The sequence below is a fragment of the Drosophila bipectinata genome, chromosome 3L (genome assembly GCF_030179905.1).
Source record: "Drosophila bipectinata strain 14024-0381.07 chromosome 3L, DbipHiC1v2, whole genome shotgun sequence".
In the NCBI taxonomy this organism is placed as follows: domain Eukaryota; kingdom Metazoa; phylum Arthropoda; class Insecta; order Diptera; family Drosophilidae; genus Drosophila; species Drosophila bipectinata.
In genome coordinates this window covers 15,381,010-15,406,724 of record NC_091738.1, presented here as the reverse complement: position 1 = coordinate 15,406,724, position 25,715 = coordinate 15,381,010, and the positions used below count along the sequence as shown (strand labels likewise).

The window sequence follows — 25,715 nt, the reverse complement described above, 5'->3', positions numbered from 1 at the left end:
ATAAGGTTATGGATGCAATTGTTAGGACGTATTGGTTTGCAAATATGAAAGAGAAAGTTGTTAGGCATATTGATAATTGTTTGAGGTGTGTAGCGTTTTCACCAAAGTCAGGAAAAGGAGAAGGATTATTACACAGCATTCCGAAAGGGAATGTACCATTTGAGATCATACATATTGATCACTACGGGCCAGTGGATAAGGGAAGGGCAAATAAACATCTTTTTGTCGTCATAGACGGGTTTACAAAATATGTTAGGTTATATGCAACAAAAACAACAAATACAAAGGAAGTTATTATAGCATTGAAAGATTATTTTAGATCATATAGTAGACCGACGTGTATCGTCTCGGATAGGGGCAGTTGTTTCACATCTGAGGATTTTCAAAAATTTCTCGAAGAATATAATGTTAAGCACGTAAAAATAGCAACAGGGTCACCTCAAGCTAATGGGCAGGTGGAAAGAATTAATCGAATATTAGGACCGATGATAGCGAAATTGGCAGACTCAGAAAAGGGATTGCATTGGGATACAGTTATTGAGGATGTTGAGTTTTCATTGAACAATACAAAGCAGAGAAGCATTGAGCAAATGCCGAGCAAAATGTTATTTGGAATTGCACAAAAAGGAAAAATTATAGATGAATTAAGGCAAAAGTTAGAAGAATTAGATAATACTGATAATGTTAGGAATTTAGACGAAATTAGGAAAAAAGGAACAGAGTGTCAAACAAAGTTGCAGAAAAACAATGAAAGAAATTACAATGAAAAAAGGAAAGCGAGTTCAAAATACAAGGTAGGAGATTATATCGTGGTTAAGAATTTTGATTGTACTGTAGGCGTTGCAAGAAAATTAATACCCAAACATAAGGGTCCATTTGTAATAGACAAAATTTTAGGCAATGACAGGTATTTAATTAAAGATGTTGAAGGTTTTCAATTGTCACGTATTCCATATCAAGGTGTTTGGAGTAGTCAGAACATTAAACATTGGATAGGTAAACGAAGATAAAGCTCAAATATTATGTAAACTTTTGTAAATAAATAATTAATAGTATCTAAGTCAAATAGATGTAAGAATCAATTGTAAAATATCACAAGATCAGGGGATCTTTAAATGTCAGGACGGCCGAATTGTAGCAGGATTGCTACTTAGGGTATATATATATTAGCTATAAGTGTATTGTATAACTGTAAACTGTTAGTGTAAGTCGGTGTCGTTGGCGGTTGTCGGTTCTGGCTCTCTCTCTCTGGTGCTCTCATCGCTCTCATTGCTCTTTCAGCGAGCAATGAGGGTTGATGCTGATCACGAGTTGAGAGCGGAGTCAGTCGAACACCAGCAGCGATCCGAAGCGGATCTAGTCAAGAATAATAAATAAACTAGAATAAGGAAAGTGTTGGTGTTTTACTCCAGGGACATCGTTATATCCCTACACATATGAAGCTCCCCTGTAAGATATCTTGAGCACCTTGTTTTCTGGCAACGTAACACACAAAACAGTTACCAACAATTATCCTCAGACTGCAGTTATGTAAGAATCCTTTTTTTTCCTACCACTTCATACTTGTTTTCAGTTTTTCTGAATTTTGTTTTTGTTGTTTGCAAAGAGCTTATCACGCCGCCATTAAAAACTGTTTGCTCTTCCTTTGTACTCAGCAAACATAACGAACGATTTACACAATTGCAAACATATTTGACAGCAGCGGGAAAAACTGAAAAAATATTTATGGATGGATAAATTTGTTGTGTACTCAATTGGCAATAGTCACAGCATATACGATGGATGCAATGGGGGGTTTGATGCAAAAGCACATCATACTTTTATAAAATATATATCGGTTTTATTTAATTTCAACGTCATAAAAAGGGTACTTTTTGGTCGAAAGCATTTTAAATCCCCACTCATGGGGATTATTTACAGAATGACAAAATAATTACAAATAAACAGATATTTTTTGTTGCAGCTGCGTTTATGGATTCTGCCTGCTGCGATTGAGTGCCGCAGAAGGTGAAAAGTCCATAAAAAAATTATGAGCTTCGAAAACAGGGTGACTGAATAAAAAAAGAAACAAGAAGAAAATATATATTAAAGTATGTTAAGTGGAAAATCCTTTTCCTCCGACAACTTCTTTCTCAAGAACATTATTATCCTTATTTTTTCAACATTCATTATTGCAGATCTTTACAGAAAGGTCTGGAGTACATACCTATATGATGAAATTAAACCGTATATGTGCCAATATTTACTCATGGTACACACTGAAATTATACTCATACTGGTTAAATGTGCGAATAAATAAAAGTAAAATATTTTATGGAAAATGAATTAATTTCAGTAGTTTGGGTTTTCAATTCGCTGATCCTGCTCCATTAAATTTACACAAGACTCCCAGGAGAAATATTTTCCTTTAGTCGTCATTGATGTCAATTCGACAGATTTTTGCCACATATAATTACACTTTAATGCAGTTGTTAAACAGAGTTTTAAAAAAAGGGGGAAAAGTCTGTAAATAGTTAAAAAAACACGCACAAAACATTGACTTAAGCCGGGGAGAGGTAAACAATTCAGGCGCACGCTTACACGAAAACTGTAAATAATCATCTTTATATTTGGTTTAATTTCGGTTACTATTACATAAATTACCTCACATACAAACAGACAGCTGGAAACCACGACCTACATTACGCTGTGGTGCACTAGCCACCGCATCGAGGGATTCTCCTCGCCCGCCACGGAAAAAGTGGCGCAAAAAAATTACCAACCAAGCAACCCCAACCGCCGAAACCGAGCCTGACAATAGTTTATGGCACAAGTGTTAAATATTTTTGTTTGGCACGCCAATGCCCCGAGCGGAACTCTCACCCCCGCCTCTGTAACCACTCCCACCCACACCACTATTCTCTAGAAAATCCAGAGCTTAAGCTTTGTGGGTTGGCAGGGCTACAATTACAGAAAAGTTGGCATCAAATAAATGTTGGAATTATTAAATACGAGCCATTCCACAACCATCGATTGGCCATATCGATCTAACAGTGTTTTTCTCCTTTGGAATTCGCCGTCAGTTTACAATAAATAACCAGGCCCAAATGCTCAGTGGTAGTGGGAGTATTGCTTGCTTTTGGTGGGAGGAGGTAATAAATTAGAGGCCCTCTAAATTGTAGGCGCTTTAAATGCCCCAAAGGATTCGTTGACGGGCCACCATGCCACCCTGCCACCATGGCAGCCTGTTAGGCTGTTAGGCGTCTTCAATTTAATTCAATTTATCCAAGTTTTTTCCCAGCTACTACCAACTATTTTCAACTTTTGCACACAACAAGCCGGGGACGAGGCACCAGAAAGGTAAACCAAATTATAATGCTTAACCTTTAAGCCTGCCTTGGATTGCGTGCCAAGTTCTCTTGGTTGCTTAACTTGGCCGAGTTGTTTTCGGTCCTGTTAGCCGTTCTCCGTTCGGCCCTCGCCATCCTCGATTCCCTATTCCCTGCCAGGGGTATTATTATGTTGTTCGCGGGAAATGCAGCAAGAACCCAAAAGGGGCGTGGGCGTGGCCCTTGCCCGTCGCCTTTGGGCCACATAGTGAAGCATCGATGCCTGACTCCGCTCAGACAGGCGCTAAGGATGTCTAGGATTAGTCAGGGGAAAGGATAATGAACGACTTGCCGCTCCCTTTCGCCGGGTAAACAACCATTTCAACTATTTTGTCTCAGTAATTATCGTATATGCGAGGGAGTGTACTATACACGTACCCTTCAGAAACTTTCTAGAAAACCCCATTTTTAAGGGATCCCATCACGAAAAATAGACAAAAAATATGAAAAATATTTTGTCTCTGGATTTTGATGCAGAATGGTGGAGAATCGGTCTACAAATCGTTTAAGGTACTCCGCTTGGGAATCGGATGAGAATTGGGGAAGATATAGCCATCACTGTGGACCCTATAGGGCAAAACACCATTTTCTAGGGATCCCATCACGAAAAATGGAGAAAAAATCTGAAAAATGTTTTGTCTCAGGATTTTGATGCAGAATGGTGGGGAATCAATCTAGAAATCGTTTAAGGCACTCCGCTTGAGAATCGGATGAGAATTGGGGAAGATACAGCAATCACTGTGGACCCTATAGCGGAAAACCCCATTTTCAAGGGATACCATCACAAAAATGGACAAAAAATCTGAAAAATATTTTGTTCAGGATTTTGATACAGATTGGTGGAGAATTGATCTAGAAATCGTTTAAGGTACTCCGCTTGGGAATCGGATGAGAATTGGGGAAGATTCTATAGGGATTCTATAGGGCAAAACACCATTTTCTAGGGATCCCATCACGAAAAATGGACAAAAAAGCTAAAAAATATTTTGCTTCAGGATTTTGATGCAGAATGGTGAAAAATTGGTCTACAAATCGATTGAGGTACTGCCCTTGAGAATCGGTTGAGAATTGGGGAAGATATAGTCATCACTGTGGGACATATAGGGGATAACCACTAATAGCTTATATAAAAAGAAGCCTTGTTTACTATGATCTCTTAGATCTGTTTATATAATTTGTGGTCAAGTCGTGGGCAACTTCTTTTCTGCATTCTGGCTGCATTTTCGCCAGTTTACCTCTTCCTTGGGTAAATTATAATGACATATTTTTGATGGCTTGAAGGCATGGCAGCGTACACCACGGTCGAGGTCAAAACAGCTTCCTGTCCCACATCCTTTACCACTTGAAGCTCCACTCTTGTTTGCACCTCTACCTTGTTTTTCCCGGCTGCCTTTTTTTCCGCCGGATTCTTGCCATTTTAGCCGTTGGCTTAAGCCGTGCCAGCTGTTAACGACCTCGGCTAGTTGCGCCACGTTTGGCGGACAACTCAGAGGGCGGTACCCTGGTTACTCCTTTCTATAAAAAACCAAGAGCCTCAAGGAGGGACTCGGTTGGTAAAAATGCAATTCTGCGGCAAACTTTATGAAAACGACTCCAAAAGGAGCAGAAGTCGGGCTGGGGTTTGAAATGGGATGAGTTTGTAGTGTGTATATAAGTTTTCTAAATTTATTACAATTCGCGCGCAAACTGAAAGCTATAATTTTCGAGCGGTTTTCTGGCGACCACGCCTCGAATGTCGAATGTCGATTTTTGATATTTGCGTTTGGCACGCAACACGATTTAAACTTTTTGTGCCCCTGCTCTGTGGCTCTTCAGCTCTCGTTTCGCCAGCTAAAAATATCCATAAATCAATTTGAGTTGATTCCAAAGTTACCCCTGGCCCTGGCCAGACCGACCCCACACATCCCCCGCGGAGTGTCTCGTCTAAATTGAAAGCCGGGGCGGGAATGGAGCGGAATTGAGTGGTGTGGCATAAGTTTGCATAAATTTTGCAGACAGTCCTTGGCTTGATTCCGGATTTTCTAGAGAGCTCTGGCTGGCCTTGGATATTTGCTTGGTCAATATTTTGATGTGCCCCCGAGAATGAAAAAAAACACATTCGATCTCCGTGCCACACACACACACACGACTATTTGCCACTTCGTACTGCGACACTGGACTGGCAAAAGATTTAACAATTTAATGAGGTTGCCATGCCACCGAGTTGTTCACATGTGTATTTATTGTATTTATTCTGTGCTGCGGTTGTGCTCCCTTGGCCATTTAAACCACCATTGGTTCATCCATCCATCGATCTGGCTATCCAACCAATCCATCCCTCCAGTCACATGTTCATCCTTCTCTGAGTTCCAATGTCCAATGTTCGCTGTAGGTTGGTTGTCATCCGTCGTTCGCCGTTCGTCGTCCGGCGTCCTTTGTCCGACGTCGCATGTCAATGCTGCTGGCCATTGTTGACAATGGGATTTATATTTCAACAGTCTCGTTGGCCTCTCTTATATACACAGATCCACATATATATATACACGCATATATGGCCAACTTTTCGCCATTAACATATTGATTTTTATAGCTCGCAAATTTACGAGTTTTTGCCTTGCGTGGGCTCCTTTTTTTCGCTGCTGTTACTGCTGACGTGTATAAAAGGTTTTAAAAGTAACGCCATTAATTTCTGGAATGCTTCAGGAAATACTTCAACATAAATTTGCTAAAGTTCAGAGGCGAATATATCAAATGCTCATTCCTTGGACGGCTGATGATTGAGGGGGAAAGTTGCCTAAGTGAAATTCTTAATCAGAAATGTTTCTCGTTTACTGATTTACGATTATTGATAGTTATCTGAAACTTGCCAATTGATGGCAAAATGATATTCTAATCGGAATTAAGCTTTCTGCTAATTTCGAGAACTCCCCAAAGATTCCATGGAGATTATACCTATTTTTAGATTGATGGGAAAATGCAAATCAGACATATTATTTACACTGGTAAATAGTTTGATTGCCAACCAGAAACAAATAGATACGATGCCCCAGCCTCAAACACAAACATGTGTTTTGTGAGAGGCCGTTTAAGTAAATATTGGTATTTTGATTCGAAATTGAGAAAAGCAGAGGCCGGTGGCGTATACGTAATATATGCACGAACTATTCCATCGCCCAAACAAAAGTCAAAGACTTCGTGTTCGTCTGTCACAGAAACGAAAGCCTACAAATCACTTTAAGCGAAACACATTAGCTTTGATGATGGAACTGAATGGTTGAGTTTGAGGATTTCAATTTGACAAAAAAAACTAAAGCCACCGCAAAACCAACTCAAATTTTGGGTAGACCGAATGACTTTACTTGAACAAATATTTGCTACCAATTATTTGTGATAAGCGGAAGAGCCCATGGTTTATTTGGTTCTTAAATAAATTACGGGGAAATGCCCTTCACAGCTTTGGGATGATAAACACGTTCAAACCGTTGCGAACCGCATAAAACCTTTACAATTACTTATAAATTTAAAGCATTTATAATATGCTTAATGAATTCCCGGCGAGGCGAAAGCGAACTGCCACCACCTTCCTCCCACTTCTGCACTCCTGCAGCTCCTTGGTCCTTAGTCCTTTGCTCGCTGGTTGGATGGCTGGCTGGCTGGCTGCTTGCCTGCTTGGCAATGTTTTCGTTGAATTATGATGCTTTTAAAACGCAATTTATTTTTTTAAATAAACACTGAACGCGTTGCTTTTGCCTTTGCTGCTCCTCCGTGGCAGCAATCTGAAATGAATTTCATTTAATTTTATTATTTCAGTCAAAATTGCTCCAAACTGCTGCATCTTGGCGCTGCTCCTCGAGCTAAGCTTATAAATTCGTTTATTTCCATTATTCCCCTTTTTTTTATTGGTTCATAATTTGTGAGTGCCTCATTTATGGCAGCTTAAGTGGATGAAATCGAAGTCCAGTGCAACATCCTTCCACAGAGCTTTTGTTTATTTCGCTTTAGCGGAATCGTTTCTATTATTTCAAGAAATTCTAATTATTGCTTAAATGCTTCTATCGCTTCTTTGTGAACCAGCAACATGATTCCCGAAATTAAGCAATTATTTAGAGATTTTCCGGATTCTTGAGCAATTTTCATGAAGCCGGGGTATATTTTCAATGCTTCTCGGAAAAATCGAAGCCCTAGAAAGAAAAGCAAGACTTGTGCCTGCCCTTTGCCTCTAAGCAATTTATTGATATGGTCATTACAAGCTGAAGTTGGCAACATCTTCACAACGTGAAGGGTCTGGCATGAAATTGCATATGGCCAGAACCAACTTTTGAGCAATCAAATTGGGCAAACAGCAAGCCACCGCCAACGAGTGAGATGGAGCGAATAGTGGGAGCGAGACAGGGCCATAGAAAGATACTTCAAAAACTCAAGTCGTGCATATTTATCAAAACATATTCGATATATAGTATAGTAGAGAGAGAGGAAATGGGAAAAAATTGCACGTGCACGCCAAAAGCAAACACGGGGAAATTGCTGGCACTGAAGGACTCTTCCATAAACACACACACACACGTACACACACAGACATATAGAGTATAAGAAAGAGACAGGAAGCAAAAGATGGCAGCCAGGACGAAATGGGTGCTCTCTCCATCTGACGCTGACGTTCTTGGCGCTTCAGAAATGTGTAAAATATTTTTCACATCACAGAATATGGCACGCGGAAAAGTGCAGCAAACAATATTTATTATGGAAAATAGAAGAAAGGAAAGCCAGTCCCTCCCCCAAAGCAGTTTCGTTCTGATTAATGCCTTCAATGGGCACAACGTGGCGTATGCGTAATGCGGCATTGAGATACAAATCGAATGATGGCCGTCGTGGCAGCAGCATTAATGGCCAACTATTAAACTAATCGCTACTGTTGCCCTGCGACTGGCAATTATCTTTACCGCCCCAGTCCCCAGTTCTCAATCCTCTATCCTCAATCAAGCCATAAAAAGAAAACAAAAGAAATAAGGAAACGGAAAAGAAATGTGAGCAAGAGCCTGCCAAATGTCGATCCTGGCAACAGAGTTAGGAGCCGGAGCTAAAGCAATTTTACACCTGTCAGCAAATAAAACGTTGATACACAAATAGAAAAATCCGTCTAAGTAGCAAAATTATTGTTAAAGGCACAAAGAGCACCAAATAAAAAAAAATATACAAAAAAAATAAGAAAGGACCGCCGAAAAGAGGACTCAAAAAAAAGTCTTGTGTTGTTGTTGTTTTTTGTCGCTTTTGGCCTTGTTTAAGACAAATACCGTGCAACAACCAAAGGCCAACTCATTGTTGTTGCTGTTGAATCACCTTTCCGCCAGTTGCCCTTCGCTACCCAGCTTCCCTTCTCTTTTTCCGCCTCTTCTATCTGTCTCTTTCCCTTTTTTTTCCCCAAAGCCATACTGCTTTGTGCTAAATAAACATTTATAAAAACAGCCAAAAGTTTTATTCGGCGATGCTGATGCTTCTGTTGCCACTTTTAGGTCCTTTTTCCGCTTTTCTTTTCTGGCACAGAATTTCATTTTGAATTTCCACCGAACATTTCACGGGACTTTGACGCGTGGCGAACTTTATTTCTAAATATATTTATACTCTTTTCAAAGCACGAGGCATTAATGATAAGTGGCTGAGTTTGTCAACAGATAAATACCACCTGGACAAATAAGTGATTATTGTTATCTGTTATCAGGCTGGAATGTCAATGCTTTGGCATTAAAAGGCTTAAAAATAGATTAGAATGCCTTTAGAGCACCTCTAAGTCTGCTTGATTCTTGGATAGAAATTGTAGTCCTATTTCATCTGGATGTCCCATTTGAAATTGTTGCAACCGTTGAAGTTATGCCAGTGCGTGGGCCAACTTGATGAGACCGGAACGGAGCACTCTTGCCAGATATAAATCCATAAACCGCCGCAAGTCAAACATCTTGGACGTGGGGTGAGCCACCAAGAGATCTGTGTCGTCCTGGAAGTGATAAGGCTGTTCAAGCACGGCCCACAGAAGTCGGTTGTCTATATATGGCCACATGAATATATATTTATATCTACATATAGTGGCACTGGCTGATGGATGGTAGCTGCATTGTTTGCTCTAAGACTTGCCCGATGACTTGGCTCTGATAATGGCTTATGAATGCCAGGCAATTGCGTCATGTAAACGAGCTTGGTGGGCGTGTCGGCCAGACGCGTTACGCCCTTGTGGTGCATACATATGCGGGGCAGGGGTTCGAGACATGCCACGCCCACTGTATGTTGCTGCAATGTTGTCGACTGCAGCAAGTTGGTTGCAAGGCGTTGAAGAACATGACGCACAGCGATAGCAAAGGCATAGACTTTGTTTTTGTCACGGCACTGAGAGAAAATGGGTAGTAGGTTGTCCCCTAAAAAAAAGAACCAAAGACTTGAAACCTGTAACATTTTTTCAAAAAGGTTTACAATTTATCTCAGTGTACCCCTTTTTTTTCTGTGTAATTTTTCAGACCGCCTTTGATAAGCATGGGCCATCGCCATCTGGCAACTCGACGGGCTATCAATGCTGTTGTTGTTGGCGCCAGTGTGTGTGTTTGAGTGTGTCACTGTGTGTGTACTTTGCCAAGTTGATGTCTAATTTAACGCTATCGTAAAGTTGCCAGCGTTTGCTTTCTATTACATTCATCCTGTTCCCTTGCCCAACACCCCACCGTCCTATCGTCCCACTCTGTCACTCCTTCACTCTTTCAAGCTGTCAATGTGTCAGCCAGGCCAAAATCAAGAACCGTTGGGGAAAATGGTGAAAAACACATGTAACTGCAAATCGTTATCGTCATCGCCAATGGTATTGTTGCTGTTTTTCCTCACACGGACACACCAATACCGACACTTTCCGGCAGACATTGTTTCGGTAGTTAACACACACACGTATGTGAGAGAATCCTTGTTGCAGGACGTGTAACGAGGATGTGTAAGTAAAATGTTGGTAATAGTTGGCATGACTCTAACCGGAATTGTTGTTGCACTGCCATTCGACACAAAAGATGCAATGATCATTTGTTTGTCCAAGTTTCAAACGAATCTAAACCTGAAGTTTGTTTATCTTTTGATGTCATTATGTACATCAAACAACAAGAACAGACCATATTAATGGAAAACAAATCGTTGGCCTACGGCCACTAAAGCATGGAATTAATTAAACCCTGGCCTGAAACTAACAAACACTTCAAAATACTTAAGCTGTTAAATATTCTTCAAGCTTCAAGTTCTTGTAAAAAATATGAATAAAATCCATATCCTTTTATGAACCTTTTCATCAATTGACCCAAGTTTTTTTGAAGTCTAGGGCGAAACCATTCATCACTCCCCAGTATGGGGCCCCGTAACTCATGAATGTCTCAAAAATGTTGGCCATGCCGCCAGGCAACATTTGTCATCTGCTCAATAATTGTCAACAGAACAGAACAAATTTGCATGTGGCAATGTGTGTACAAAGTTTGTCCCATGTTCGGGCTAATGTCTTGCCAAGTGCCCGAAAATGTTTTTCCATTTATTAGCAAGAGGACTCAATTTAATTTTCCGTTAAGTTGACAGCCATCAGCATAGCAGCAGGGGCCAGAAAGCATTGCAACTATATAAATATACGACGGCTTAGCACCGGGAAACTGTTAATCCGACCGAGGACTGACTGACCCACGGCCAGGACCCATTTGCAGGACCCGAAATGTGTTTTGACCCTTTTTCCGGGACGAGGGAATCTGCATATTCCGTGTTAATCCTACTTGGGAATTTATAAAATAAATTATTTACTTTCGCCCTCTTTGGATGAAAGACGGAAAAACTTTACTGAAAAATTACCCAACCTGAAGAGAAGGAAAAATGGAGAAAGGAGGCCATAGTTTCGGGCCTATTGTGGATTGTCGATTTAAGCCAAAAAGGACTGCCTCAGGGTGAGGGTGTGTGTGTATTTTCAGTCCAGATCCTGCTGACGGGGCCACAATGAATTGCACTTGATTGTGGCAGCGTGGCAGGTGGAATTGCCAGTGCAAAGTGCATCGTTAGCCAAAATTTACGTGGCCCGTTAACACCCGGCTGCCACAAAAACAAGTCGGCCAAAACGCAAGGTGTGTGATCCAGAATCCAGAGTCCCACGAACCTGTATCCTACTTCTCACTCGCCCGTCGTCTGCAAAAACTTCACAAAATTTATGCTTGTGAATTATGAATGGAAATGGCGTCTTGGCCCCCTTTTTTGGGAGGAATTTATTCGATAGTCAGCTGCAGGAAATGCTCACTCGCTTGCGTTTCTCTCTTATTATTATTATAAATTCATATGCGTTGTCGATTAATTTACATTTCCCCCCCATATTTCAGGCAGTGCTTCGGACCCATTACTTATGCTGTTTTTAATTTTCAGGGTTCAATGCACGTGCCACAACCCCGAGAAATCCCCAGAAATATCTACCCGAACTACAATGGCCACACTAAGCTATTAGGGGTCTCCAACTACAAAAAGCCAGAACCCAAACTCAAACACAAGCCCCCTGTTTTTTAGTAACCCTTTTTGCCAGCTGCTGCCGTAAGTTGTAAGGGTTGAGATTATTTGCCCCCCAAGCTCCATTGAAAAACGAGTTTATTTAATGAAATTTTTCTAAAAGAAATATGATTTTTTGGGAGTTGGTATAATACTTTGGTTTATGGCTGTAAGACTCTTTATACTTTTTGACTTTAAAGATTAGGATCGAATGTGAAGTTTAAAGTAGTTAATGTATCTAAAGGAGATGAACCAGTAAACCCCTAATTTGCATTAATCACTCAGCTGTTATGGAGGAAAAGCAACTCAGATTCCCTCAGCTACCCTCATCCTTGAGTGATTCCCACTTGTGGATAATTCAATTTTGGATGGCAATCCATTTTGGGCAGCATTGTAAATGATTATTCTCGAGTTATATTCCCACTCTTTGGCACCCCGAGGGGTAAACATTCTTCTCGGATTCAAAGCAATTTTCCATTTGGCTTTCTGTTTTCATTTGAGCAATCAAATAAAAATCCCAATGTAAGCCTTTTTTTGGCAGACAATCGCAAAAGAGGCGCCTAAATTGGCAAATCCCAACTGGAATACAATAACAGATTTTGCTTCCTTAGCCGCCCTCGTCCTTCTGCATTCCTTTTACAATTTCTTATTTTTTTGTAAATATTTTCCTTTTTGTTTAGGCGAATTGGCTTGTGATTTTTTTTTTGTTCCTTGGCAAGCGCATTTTAATATTGTCTTTTTGAGAACCTGAGGAGGAGCCCCCCATGAGCTACATTCTAACAATTGGTCTTCATTAGATTTTTATATATGGCTGCTGGATATTATTATATCTGCCAGCTGCCTGTGAGCATTATCATATTGAGTTCTTTTTACAGCTCGACAGCAAATAAACACGCAACCAGGACCAGCCAGGACCTCTCCATGGGCCCTTCAAATGAAAAGTCATAAAAAAGCACAAAGGATAATGCGTTTTTAATGGCAATGAGTTTGGCTTTTGTGCCCGACGCGTTTTTTCGGCTTCTGACGGGCATAAAACAAAAAATTAAACAAACAGACTTTTTTCCATTGGCGGATACAAAAAATTCGCAACAAAGAGTACCAGAACATTTTTTATTTATTTTATTTTTGGATCCCAAAGTTTATGGGCTTGTTTAATTAATTTTTCTTCAGAAAAAGATGGCGTAGGTGAGCAATTTTGCAACTGGCAGGAAGTCGGACGCATCCTTTTTCCAGGACACTCACTCCTCCCACTCACGTGTTGATTAAGCGCATTCACTTGACTTTATTAACGAGGCCAACTGGAAAAAGCTGCGATATGCCAGGATACGGTCGAGAAACAAAGGCCAAAACCGCTTAAAAGCATTCAGGCCCAGTTCAAACGCTGGAAAAAAATCTTTTCAGGCTTGTAGTGCCAAAAATTAAATTTTTCATAGGATAGTAGCATATTTCTCCAAGTGCAGCCAGGAAAGGCTATGGCAGACTTAATTCCTGCAAATTTATTCAAATTTGCGCTAAAAACTTGCCGTACCTCACAGGATGGAAAAGACAGCGAGGCTGCAGGATACCAGAGCCGACAGATGAAAGGTGAAAGATGGCTGCCACGTTGGCGAAATGAGTGGGTTGCCATCAGGGGCACGTGACTACTCATAAGCCATTAGACCACGCGAGACAGGACCTGCCACTAGGCCTCCACAGAGTCCCGGTTGTCGTTCGTTGCCCATCTCCAGGGCGAAGCAGAGGAGACCATCAAGGATTGTCGCTGGTAATTGTTGACTAATTGAGCCGAGGCATCGGAATCGAAGGCCAGAGTCCTGCCAGTGATTTAGAGCGCGCTTAGCAGTTTGGACATGTGTCGTGTCTGCGGCTGCTAATGAGCTGCAAATCGTGAGGTCCTGCGTACGTGCAGGAGTCCTTTTTTGACACACATAAGGCCTTACGTGAGGAGGCTTGGGTCAGTCTTGCATGCCATGAACTGGGCTTGATTAACCCCTTAAAAACGTAGACGAAGATTAAATCAAAACTATTTGCATATGTATATGAAAACTTATTCTCTTCATAAAGCAATGAACCTAATTTTAAACTTAGCTCATCTTGTATTTATAAAGCAATTTACTCTGCACATTTATTATTTTAGTTTGACGTACATGTGCTGCTCCTTTTCAAATGTTTCCATTGCCCTCACAAAAGTCATAAAAACTTTAATTCAATAATTCAACCACTTAAACCATCATACAACCAACAACCGACTATTAAAGGACATTTTTATTGCTGAGTATTAAGTGTGCCAATGGCAGTGTAGTCTGGTTCTAATTTCGGCTTTAGCTGTCGTTTTGGCACAAACAAAAAGCTAAACTGAACTGAATGTTTGGTGGCTTTTCGCTGCTTTCACTTTTCACTTTTGAGTTGGGATTGTTACACAAATGGAACTCACTGAAAGAAAATCAATTAACTAAAGCAAACACGCGGCTACGGCAACAACAATGGCCCCATTCGCCCCCCTTTTTGGGTCTGACTACATCCTGTCAAATGATCGTTTCGGGTGCGGGTTCGAAAATTAATTAAACCTCATTTGATGCAATCTTTTAGCCCTGTTCGGTTCTGGCCATGGACCCAAATCCAGCTGCCCGGACGGCAATTAGGACGGCCCCCAAATATCAGGCCCAAAATCCTCAGGCGCCTGAAATTCCTGGCAAAGGACATACGAGGGGCAGGACATGTTACATGTTGATGGTAGTTGTGTTATGTGTGCGGTTATGTATATGGCATGACTGTCATTTGCTTTATGCACACGCCGAGGAAATATTCATGATTGCAGTTAACAAGGACAATTATGATTGATTTATGTGCGTGGCTGCCACATCCCAGGACCCTGGTCCTGGTCCTGTTTCTGGCCATTAGTGGCCGGGCAACTAAGTGTGTGGATTGCTTTACGGCCAGGTGTGATAAAAGTTATATCTCCTACATACATAGTATTATAAAAGATGCCTTAAGTGGCTCGTTAAAAAAGTGAAAAACCATTAAGATTTGACGCTGAGCTGGTGAGCCGCTAAATGAAGATTGCAAGTGTCTTGTGTTCTAACGAAAACATAACATTAAATTGGATTACATATATGAGCGCGTAAAATGTTGGCGTGGAAACTCATTTACATTTTGGACGAGTATCTCGTGGTGGCGGCGTTAAGTTTATCAACCTTTATGGCCGAAAAGTTTTGTTATTGCTTATGCAAATGAGCCAGTTAAGCTGCCAAACACGGTTTAATTACACCAAATCTCCGGAGGATATCTGCAAAAATCAACCGTTGACCCCTTGCACTCGACTCATCAGATATTTAAATATATTCACATTTATTCATCGTTGCTCCCGATCGAAGGCTGTGAATAATTTAAACCCAAATTGTTTTCAATTATTTTGCGAAAAGTTTATCGATACGGTTGCCGTTGCGTCATGCAGCATAATTAAATGGTTCTGGCAGGGGAGCAATAAAATGTCCGATTGCCATCAGGACAGGTGCAGCAAACAAAATGCCCAAACGCCAACAAACAAGTTGCCGAAAATATTTGCCCACATAATGCAATTTTAATTGCACACAATGTTATGTTTAAAGGCACAATTTTGTATAAATAAATGGCTAAAACGCTATGTAAATGTACATAAATGTATATATAATTGTTTATGTAAACAGAACAGTCATAATTTGCGGCAGGCGAATCCTTTTCGGGGCCCGCCAGCCATGTCCTTTGCCGCAATTGATGTCGTTTATCTTCTGATTTGTTGCCAAACGAACCAAAACAAATCACTTGCTTGAACGGAGCGACCGATCCGACAACTAAATTTCGGAGCAGCAGCGAAGGTCCTGGGTCCTGCCTCAAGGAGCTGCAGCTATTTTCCCCGCCCCCACCTTTGACGGCTTCCCTTAGCTGCTGTTGCGAATGAATTGTTGCCATTTTTCAGGCATCTTTGGCAAACTCGTGACGGCCGGCGTTTCGCAGCAAAGGACATGCCGGCTGGTGGAAAAAAAAGCTGGGAATTTGTGACGCCTCCATCTTGTGTTAACAATAGCAGCATGGCACGCCCCCTCCCGGTCTCCTGCTCTGGAGAACAAAAGGTACAAATGTCGCCGAAATTTATTAGCGTGCATTAACCGACACAAGGACTCGTCGGGATACACACACCATATATTAATACAAGAGCCTACGCGCATGTAGCAGCAATTGTCTCCTTTTGGCTCTGACTCTGGCTAAAGTGCACATTTGTTGTCTTCTTTATTTGGCCCTGAGAAGTTAATCAGGATTTGTGTCTCATCCTGGCACGCACTCGCTGATAAATTAATTTGTGCCCTGGCTTCCTTGACATTTTATTGAAATTTGCATAAACATAATTTCCGAAGGGCTGTCGGTAAATCCTCCAAACAAAATAAACACTACTCACAAAGTAAACTAAAACTAAACAACAAAAACTCTATTATTTCAGTACATTAACTTTGGATTTATTGTTTATGGCATTCAGGAGGGTAAGCGATAGGGTATGGGCTTAGGTACAGGCCGATTCAATGGACACGAACACATCGATGGCCCAGAGTCAAAGTTGCTGAAGAAATATTGACTGGAAAGTTGGCTAAAACTTGCCAGCACGTGAGACTTTTAAGGTAGCCGTGTCCTTGGCCAGAGTTACTTTTAACTTCTCCCCAAAGTGGGAGCCACTAATTGAAAGCGCCTTTGTCTTGGGCTCCCACATGTGGGCATCCTTCCCAGTCGCATCGCATGGCTGTCATAATATGCATTTTAAATTACGTATGCACACGCGGCGTATGCGCAATATGACGAACAGCAGCCGCCGCAAATTTCCTTGTCATATATAGACCCTCACCCACACAAAGTGGCAGTGTATATATATTATACATATACACCAGACACACGGATAGTCGACGTTCTTTATTTTATAGAGAGAAATTTTCATGAGGCAAACCCACTTGGCTTTTGTTTTCAGCCAAGTTTATGTTATACAATTTTCGTTTCCATTTCCTTCGTATGCCGTTGCCGTTTTTACCCAAAGCTCGTAAATCTTTGAGGAGCGCTGGCAAAAATGGAAAATTGCCCATTTTGTGCGAGTGTGGGTCATAAAACGGCAACAGATCAATATAACATTTATTTGTATATTCGCCATAAAAGTGTTTTCCAATCCAAGCGATCAGTGCAGAGTGTTCTAGTCTGTTCTAGTCTGGTCTAATTAATATATGTGGCTAAAAATCAAACCGGAAACAAGAGCAAAAACTTGACTAGCCTTGGAATTTATGGCCTGCAGCAGGCCGGAAGTGTCACTTGGCAACTGCAAACTAACTCTGAAGAGCCCAACTCCCCGGCATTGCCATGTGTATTTATGTAGCGATAAAATTAAATTTATTTTAACGCCGACCAAAGGTGCGAAGCCCGCCCGGCTGGTGGGTGTGGCTTGTGCACACATAGTCAAACATTATTGCCAACTTGGCGGCAAGTTCTATGTTTGAAAACTATCCCTTCTCGGCCAGGAAATCGCTGGAATCGCACAGTCCCGGCTCCGGCTCCGACCCATGCCCAAGCCCAGGCCCAGGCCGGTAAAGCACCTGCGATAAAAGTTTCTGCGCCATTTTCCACTTTCTTTATGCAGATGTGAGTGTGATTGTGATTCTGATTCCGATTGCGACTACGGCTGGGCTAGAATTTCGGGAATACGCACCAGAGTTTACCCCCGAAAGCCCCCGGAACAGTCACGGCGAGTAATGCAGCCCATAAACCAGCCGACAAATGCAATGATATTGCCAATGGTCGTCGTGGCCGTGTTTAATCTGCCGTCCGGAGTTAATATGCCTGCCGCAATGCAGTGCCAGACGGCGAACGTACTGGAGGACTGGGTGGGGTCTGGGGTTTTGGGTTTCAGAAAGCCCCTTCCTTTGCCTGCTGGGCCAGACACAAAATGTTGCAGAGAACCGATGCCACATCTGACATGGCAAGGAGTTTAAAGCACTACGCTGGGCAGCATATTAAATTTTTCAAAGAAACAATGTATTCTGTCTATTGTCATTTAAAAATCCATTAACCCAGATCCGCTTTTTTGTTAGAACATTTAAAACTAATTGATTTTGAATACATGTTAGTCAATATTTTTTTGCCGTGAAAGTTATGGCCACAAATGAAATTATGGATATATTTATTAGCAAAACAGCATCGACAGTTTTTTAACCCCAAGCCATTAAAAGCTTTCACTTTTTTGAAGCATACATAGTACGGAAAACTCCATATTTATCGGTGTGGGAAAAATGCCTGAATTATGCAACCCCCACGCCATTGAATTTTTGATTAGCTATCGCCAGCCCCACCGCCGCGCCGGATATATGATTTATGCCAACCAAAATTGTATTAATTAAAACTCTTCACAGTTCGATGGGGAGTGAGCATATTGATTTCCTTTGTTGCGATAGATGGGTGCTACTGTCGATGATTTTATGGTATCACTTATGGTTATGGTGATGAATATTCTGGCAATCCGATAAGCTGATAAAATGCTCCGATCTAATCACTACCTTATAAATAGATGCGGATTGGGCGGCCGTGTCGTAGACAGATCGCAAATGTCGGTGAAGAAGAGTGAGCCCGCGTCGCAGGATTCGCTGGTCCATCCCCAAGTGGCGACCTTTTTTCGGTTGGGCTACAAGAACCACTCCCAGTGGAGTGCCCTCGGCTCCGCTTTCTTTGTCCTCGTCTCGGGTGGCATGAGCCTGGCCTGGGGGGCAGGATTCGCCATCCATTCGTCGCACCGGGAGCAGCTGCTCCTCACTTTTCACATGCAAGTGGCCTGGTATGCCACTGCCACCCTGGGAGCCCTCTTTGGGGCATTCTTCACTCACCGACTGCCGCAACAACCGATTTACGTAAGTTTAAATTTTTTCGAGGAATTTAATAAGAAGGAATACTTTACAGATTTTCTGCTCCTGCCTGGTGATTGCTTCGGGGGTCCTGTTCCTTGCCTGGCCGGAGAGTCCGGGAACCGTGATCGCAGCCCGCTACTTGGATGGCCTCGCCAACGGTCTGGTTTTCGTGCCCGCCCTGAGCACAGCGGGCGAGATTGCAGTGGGTGGAGTCCGGGGTTTCCTGGCCGCTACCGTGGAGCAACTGAGCTCCAACACAGGAATTCTGATGCAGCTGCTCTACACAGCCGTTTGGCAGGTGGAGTGGAACGTGGCTATTGTGGCGGACCAGGTGCACGGAGTGCTCTCGATAATCTACGGGGTGGTGGCCCTAGCCATGGCCTTGGCCCTCTGCGTGGAGTCACCGGTCCACCTGCTGATGAGGGCCAACGAGCAAAGGGCAGTGGTGGCACTGCGGCACCTGCAACGGCCCTACATGGTGACCAGTGAGACCCTGTTGCGGCTGGACGAACACAAACTGTATGTGGCCACCTATCGGGAGATGGGCTGGTGGCCGAGTCTCCAAAACGGATTTCCTTCGCTGGTCAAGGTCCTGGCGCACAGACTACTCGGAAGCATGTGCCTCAACCTGGTAATATGGAGTGCACTGTGCGAAACCGCCAGCGAGGTGGTTAGCTACTTCCAGGCCTGGCCATATGTAGTGTTTGGAGTGCTGCGGTGGTGTGGCTGCCTTTGCGTGGCGCCTCTAATGGACACCACAGGACGCAAGTCCCCCACTCTCTTTGGTACATTTTCGTCGGGAACTCTCGCCTTCGCCTTTGCCTTTTTGATGGGCAGGACACCGCATATGATCGCCGCCTTGGTGGTGCTCTTCCTTCTGCAATTTTTCGCTGGTGTGGGTCAGTCCTCCTCGGCTGTCTACCTTACCGAGGCCTTTCCTCTGAGCCTGAAGCCACATTTGGTGGCAGTATCCTATGTCCTGGAGCAGCTCACACGGCTCGGACTCTGTAGCTTTTCTCCATCCAGAAGTGACATTACAGCCTATTTTCACGTCCTTGGGGGACTCTCCATGGTGTTTTTTCTCCTCGGAATTTTCTGTCTTCCGGAGACGAAGGTTATCCCATTGGCGGAGGCTCAGCAAAAGTTTTCCAAGTGGTTCAACAAGGATTTCTGATAATAAATACTTGACTAAGTTATCACGGCAATCAAATACGTTTATTGTTTTATGGTCAACAAATGGCGTTTCGCATGAAAAACAAAAATAATTAAAAAGGGGATTCCTAAAAATAAAGTTGATATTTTTCTTGGCCACTAGATACATGTAATGTCTTATCATGTTATAAATAAAGAAGATAAAACTAAAGGGTAATTCCCTAGAAAAAAATTGCCAAGGCCCAAGAACAATAGAAACATCCGATCCCCATCATGAAATTGCAATCTTTATTGATGAGATAAAATATTTTAATGGATTTCTTCCGTTGTTATTAAAAATGTTTATTTTTTGTAGAATTATTCACCAGAAAATTACAAAAATTCATTAATACCTCAAGTATTATTACCTTGAGTGCCGAAAAATATGGGGGAATACCATTATCCAAAAGTGAGTTTTATTTCCTCTGCTAATGGTTTCTAGGAATGTGCCTTGTTGAATCTTATCTAAAGAAATGATTTGGCCATCGCCTGGGAACCTTTTCTTAGAATATGAATCAGATTTAAAATGGACTTTGAATTAGTATTCTGTTAATATTAGTGGCTTAGTCATAAATCCTATAACTAGCCAGGGGAACCACAATTCTGTGGCACGCTTTTTGATGAAACCGACTAGCACTTGACCTGCAAATCAAAATCAGAGTGATCGCTAGGGGGACTTTAACTACGTACGTCTAATATTGGACAAACAATGAGATAAAAACTTTATCGGTAGAAGCCTTTTATTATTGTTGCTACTCTGTGTAATCAATTTTGCGATAAGCCACAAACTCAAGTACCAGGTTGTGCAGGCTCGATCTCGGAGAAATAAAAACCATTTTGACAGCCTTCTAGCGAACAGTTTCGAATCCACCTCGTACTGAGCAGGTTGTCCTCCAGTGGAATAATAAATAGCCGCCGCAGTATGCAGAACGACAAATTCGCGCCGCCGATCGGGTTCAGTTCCGGGCCACCGCAGCCGGGACAGCCGCAGCAAGGATATCCGGCTCAGTACTACGGACAGCCCCAGCCCCAGGTCACTCCGGCCATGAACTACGGAGGGCCACCACCAGCGCCTCCGCCACCACCATACGAGCCACCTACCAGGGTGCCACCATCGCGTGAAGGATGCTTCGCTCGCGGACGAAGGAACAGGCCGCAGGGGAATACTTTGAGCTCAGGTGAGTTGATTTTGAGTTCACTTACCTGTCCGAATTCTGGCCATGGACATAATCTTATCTGGCTGGGTTTATTCTAGGAATAACTTTAGATTTCTAGTGATGACGCCACCAATAAAAAGTGACAAGCTAGAAAAAATAATCCAACCTTAACCTTAAAATATTATGTTGTGCTAAGTGTGTTATTATCTATCAGTTTTTGATAAACTAGGCTGAAGAATATGGAATTAAAAGTGACATAGATGAAAACTAATTTAATTCATTTATCTCCACTCAGCTAGTTTCATATTTATGTCTGGAGGCCTCAACATCGCGTGGAGTATGGGATTCCGAGGACCAATAATTTACACGAGCGGCAAACACAATTACATAGCCTGGTTCATTGGTGGTATTATTGGAGCCTTGGTCAGCTGCTTCCTCACCAACAAACTGGCCAAGAAATATATCATGGTAAGTGATAACCTCTCGTCGAGGTTCTCTTCAATGAACTGAACCATTTCCAACCACCTTTTTCACAGCTTATCGCATCGGCTCTGGTCTCGATTGGAGGACTTGTGATTGCCTGCACCAAAAATAATGGAGACGCCACTGTGGCAGGATGCTACCTCGATGGCATCGCCAACGGCTTGGTATTTGCTCCATTTTTGGCCCTGGCCGGAGAGGTGTCTGTGGCCGATATGCGAGGAAAAATAGCCACCAATATGGAGCAAATCGGTTACAATACTGGAGTCTTGCTTCAAATCATCTATACCAGTACTTGGAGCTACAGCTATTATAATACCAATAATTTCACAGCCGAGAACCTGAAGGGAGTGTTCAGTGCAATATTCGGCCTTTTTGCCTTGCTGATGGGCGTATTATTGACTATCGAATCGCCGGTTCAGTTGTTGGCCAACAACGATGAACAGGGAGCCATCGACTCACTTCGTCGGCTTCAGAAGCCGGCCACTCTGACCGATGAGACCTACGATCAGTTGGCGGAGCACAAACGCTACTTGGCTCACAATAAGGACCTGTCAGTAGGACAGAGTATTTCCCAGGCCCTTCCCACCTTCGTGCGACTCGCCTATCTGAGAGCCTTGAATGCCATGAGCCTCTCCTCCTTCGTGGCCTTGACTCTGGCCTTCTCCGCTTACCTGAACTACGGGTTGTACAGCGCGGAAGGTTGGTACCTATTTTTCGCCTTCTTCCGCTTCATTGGCGCCTGCATTCCCGCCTTCGGGGTAGATTCCTTGGGGAGGAAGAAGCTTCTGCTCTTTGGCCTGCTCCTCTCATGCTCCATGGGCTTTGCCATTGGAGTCCAGTATAACTATACCCATGGTTTCCACGGAGTGACCATACTGATTGTGGTTTTCGCGTTCTTTTCCGGACTGGCATTTACTGGAACCTCTGCATATCTGTCGGAGGCTTATCCTTTGGGAGTAAAGCAGCACTTCCTCGCTTTCACCTTCATTGTGGAGATGCTTGTATTTATGATTATCACGCTAGTCGATTTCAACTTATACCATGGTGGCTCGCAATTCTTTTATGCCATTGGAAGCCTATACCTAGTTGGATTCATCGTGGGATGCGTTTCACTGCCGGAAACCCGATTGATGACTTTGCGAGGCGCCCAGGAACTTTTCAACAGAGTTAAGAACACACAGCTTAACTGATGGCCACGATAATTCCAACACCAAGGGGCCTTATTTAATATATCGATTATGTTAAGTTTTAGCGAATTTTTTGTTTGCCTCTTCAGGGAATTTGCTTTGTATATAACAAAGTTTATATATCAAAAGCTTTATATATAACGAAGTTTGAAAATTAAATTATTTAGTTTAACCCAAAATAGCTTATGAATGAAAGATTTATTCATGTGGACTGGATGGTGGAATCTGCAATGTAGATTTATATGAAGATTGGTATATAATTGGTCTACACATCGTATAAGGACGCCACTTCGGAATCGGTTATTAAGACTCTACGTACTTACAACCCATATGGGTCAGCAAGAATCGGTTTTGCCGAGAGATAACATTTATTACTTACAATAAAAAACTATCTTATATTTACGCTGGAAGCTTTCATTGGAACCAATAAAACAATTACAAAAATCGCAGAAATCGGTGGTTAGATCCTACATTTATACGGTTTCATTTCACAAGATTATTAAATGGTTTTTGGATTAGATCCAAGGGGAATCCCCTCTCATAAAGCGCAGGTGTGACGAGTTTTTATTGCAGGTCTTAAAAACATAGATAATACATTTCTGACTGGATTTCAGCAGCTAATAGTGCCAAGCCTTTTCGGTTTTTATTAGTTATTGTCGTAAAAGTCGATGTATCACACCCATGCATATAATAATGGTTGAAACGTTTTAAACGATAATGTTATATTGCTGTTGTATATATTGGTATATGCCCATAGTTTCAGCCCCAACGAATCCGATAGTGTTGACAGGTATACCCCCCAGTATGTGGGTGTAGTATATATTATTCGAAATCGTTTTGATAAGAGACCGCGTGCTTATCGCGTTGACCGTTAACACTTTATCAGTTGGACACATTATCTTTTCGGCCAAAATTGTCCTCTATTGCCGATTTCATTAGCCCAGACATTCCGTCAACCAGTTACGAGTTGATTATACGCCGTGTAGGTTGCACCACGGAAAAATAGTACTGTGTGGCCATGAAGAACAATTACGCACCACAGGAGCCAGCAGCACCTATTGGCTTTGGCTCGGCACCACCGCAACCCGAACCCTGGGCTAACCCCCATGCAGGATACGCACCACAATCGCACTTAGGATTTCCCCCACAGCCACAGTCAGGATACCAACAGACCAGATTTGCCCCACAACAAGGGTATCCGCAGCCAGGATACCCTCAGCACGGCTATCCGCCTCAGTACTATGGCGAACCACCAGGCTATGGAAGTTCTCCACCACCACCGCCACCACATCCACATCAGCCTCAGCCACAAGTGGTGGTGGTGACTAACACAGGCTGGTACAGTCGCAATCAGAGGAATAAGCCACAATCGAATGCTGTGGGAGGAGGTGAGTCATACCAGTTCAAAGTCCAAATATCAAAAAAATGTGTGGTATAACCATTTGAAACTAATGTATAACTAATTTTTAGCTGGCCTTATATTTGTATCTGGAGGAATGAACATAGCGTGGAGCATTGGATTCCATGGGAGACTCTACTTCAAGGCCTCCCAACACAATTTCCTGGCCTGGTTCATTGGTGGAATTATTGGAGCATTCGTCAGTTGTTTACTTACCAATAAAGTGCCGAAGAAGTTTATTTTGGTAAGTAACCAAAAAGACAGAAGCTTTCCTAAGACATTTACTAAACTTTCTCCCCTTTAGATTTTCAGTTCGATTCTGGTGATGATTGGTGGAATTATTTTGGCCAGTACCCGACACAATGGAAGTGCCACACTGGCCAGTTCCTATCTCGATGGCATCGGAAACGGACTCATCTTTGCCCCTTTCTTGGCTCTGGCCGGAGAGGTGTCGGTGCCCTATATGAGAGGTCTGATCTCGGCGAGCATCGAGCAGATGTGCCTCGGACTGGGCATCTTTCTGCAGATCATCTACACTTCCGCCTGGTCCGATTCCAAATACAGCTCCTTCAACAGCGAGAATTTGAAGGGAGTGCTGAGCATTATCTACGGACTATTGGCGTTGATCATTGGCTCACTTCTATGCATCGAGTCCCCGGTCATCATGTTGGCCGACAATAACGAACAGGGTGCCCTAGATGCCCTTAGAAGATTGCAGAGACCCTACACTCTGACCAACGAAACTTTCGAACAGCTAGCGGAGCACAAACGCTACTTGGCCCAGAACAAGGATATGTCGGTGGGACAGAGCGTTTGCCAGGCGATTCCCTCCTTCATCCGAGTGGTCTTTTTGCGAGTCCTGAATGTCCTGAGCATTTCCGGCTTTGTAGTCAGCAGCTTTTCATTCTTTTTTGTCAACGAGTATGGGTTTGGAGACTATTATGGCTGGTATTGTGGATTCGCCGTCAGCCGATGGATGGGCAACTTTATAGCCACTTTCTGCATGGAATCGGCGGGACGCAAGAAGCCCACTCTCTTGGGACTCCTCGTTTGCGGCGTTCTGGCTTTTGTGATGGCTGCACAGTATAATATTTTCACCTATAACACCGGCAACGCCATTATGTTGCTGGTCTTCCAGTTCTTCGCTGGAGTCGCCTTCACAGCCACGTCCCCATATCTCTCCGAGGCCTATCCACTGGGTGTGAAGCAGCATTTCATAGCATTTACCTTCATGGTCGAAATGCTCGTCTTCATTGTGATCGGTGTCTGCGACTGGAGTCGTCATGGTGGTGCCATTTACTTCTATGCCTTGGGTGGGCTCTACATATTTGGCTTTGTTCTGAGCATTTTCGTTTTGCCGGAGACCCGAAGGATGACATTGCGAGAGGCCCAGGACAAGTTCAACGGATTTATCAGCCAGGGCTTCTAACGGAATTCCCGGAAAATCATAGTATATTCTGCTTATATTTGTCAGAGATCTGAGATAATAAATATCCACAATCATACCAGCACTCTGGGCATTG

At 42.8% G+C, this 25,715-nt stretch overlaps 3 protein-coding genes across 3 annotated transcripts; all 3 read left to right on the top strand.

Moving 5' to 3' along the window:
- The first annotated feature begins 1,355 nt into the window (after window positions 1–1,355).
- Window positions 1,356–20,151, top strand: LOC108133561 (solute carrier family 2, facilitated glucose transporter member 8). Its single transcript, XM_017253547.3, has 3 exons — window positions 1,356–1,530; window positions 18,442–18,778; window positions 18,828–20,151. The coding sequence occupies exons 2-3, from the start codon at window positions 18,479–18,481 to the stop codon at window positions 19,947–19,949; spliced, it is 1,422 nt and encodes a 473-aa protein (XP_017109036.2). The 5' UTR covers window positions 1,356–1,530; window positions 18,442–18,478; the 3' UTR covers window positions 19,950–20,151.
- Window positions 20,152–20,817: 666 nt separating this feature from the next.
- On the top strand, window positions 20,818–22,855 carry LOC108133560 (uncharacterized). The gene is made up of 3 exons (XM_017253546.3): window positions 20,818–21,144; window positions 21,419–21,591; window positions 21,660–22,855. The coding sequence occupies exons 1-3, from the start codon at window positions 20,889–20,891 to the stop codon at window positions 22,794–22,796; spliced, it is 1,566 nt and encodes a 521-aa protein (XP_017109035.2). The 5' UTR covers window positions 20,818–20,888; the 3' UTR covers window positions 22,797–22,855.
- Window positions 22,856–23,748: 893 nt separating this feature from the next.
- LOC108133550 (solute carrier family 2, facilitated glucose transporter member 1) lies at window positions 23,749–25,703 on the top strand. Its single transcript, XM_017253532.3, has 3 exons — window positions 23,749–24,181; window positions 24,264–24,436; window positions 24,497–25,703. Exons 1-3 carry the CDS (start codon window positions 23,812–23,814, stop codon window positions 25,619–25,621), a joined length of 1,668 nt encoding a protein of 555 aa, XP_017109021.2. The 5' UTR covers window positions 23,749–23,811; the 3' UTR covers window positions 25,622–25,703.
- Window positions 25,704–25,715: the final 12 nt, after the last annotated feature.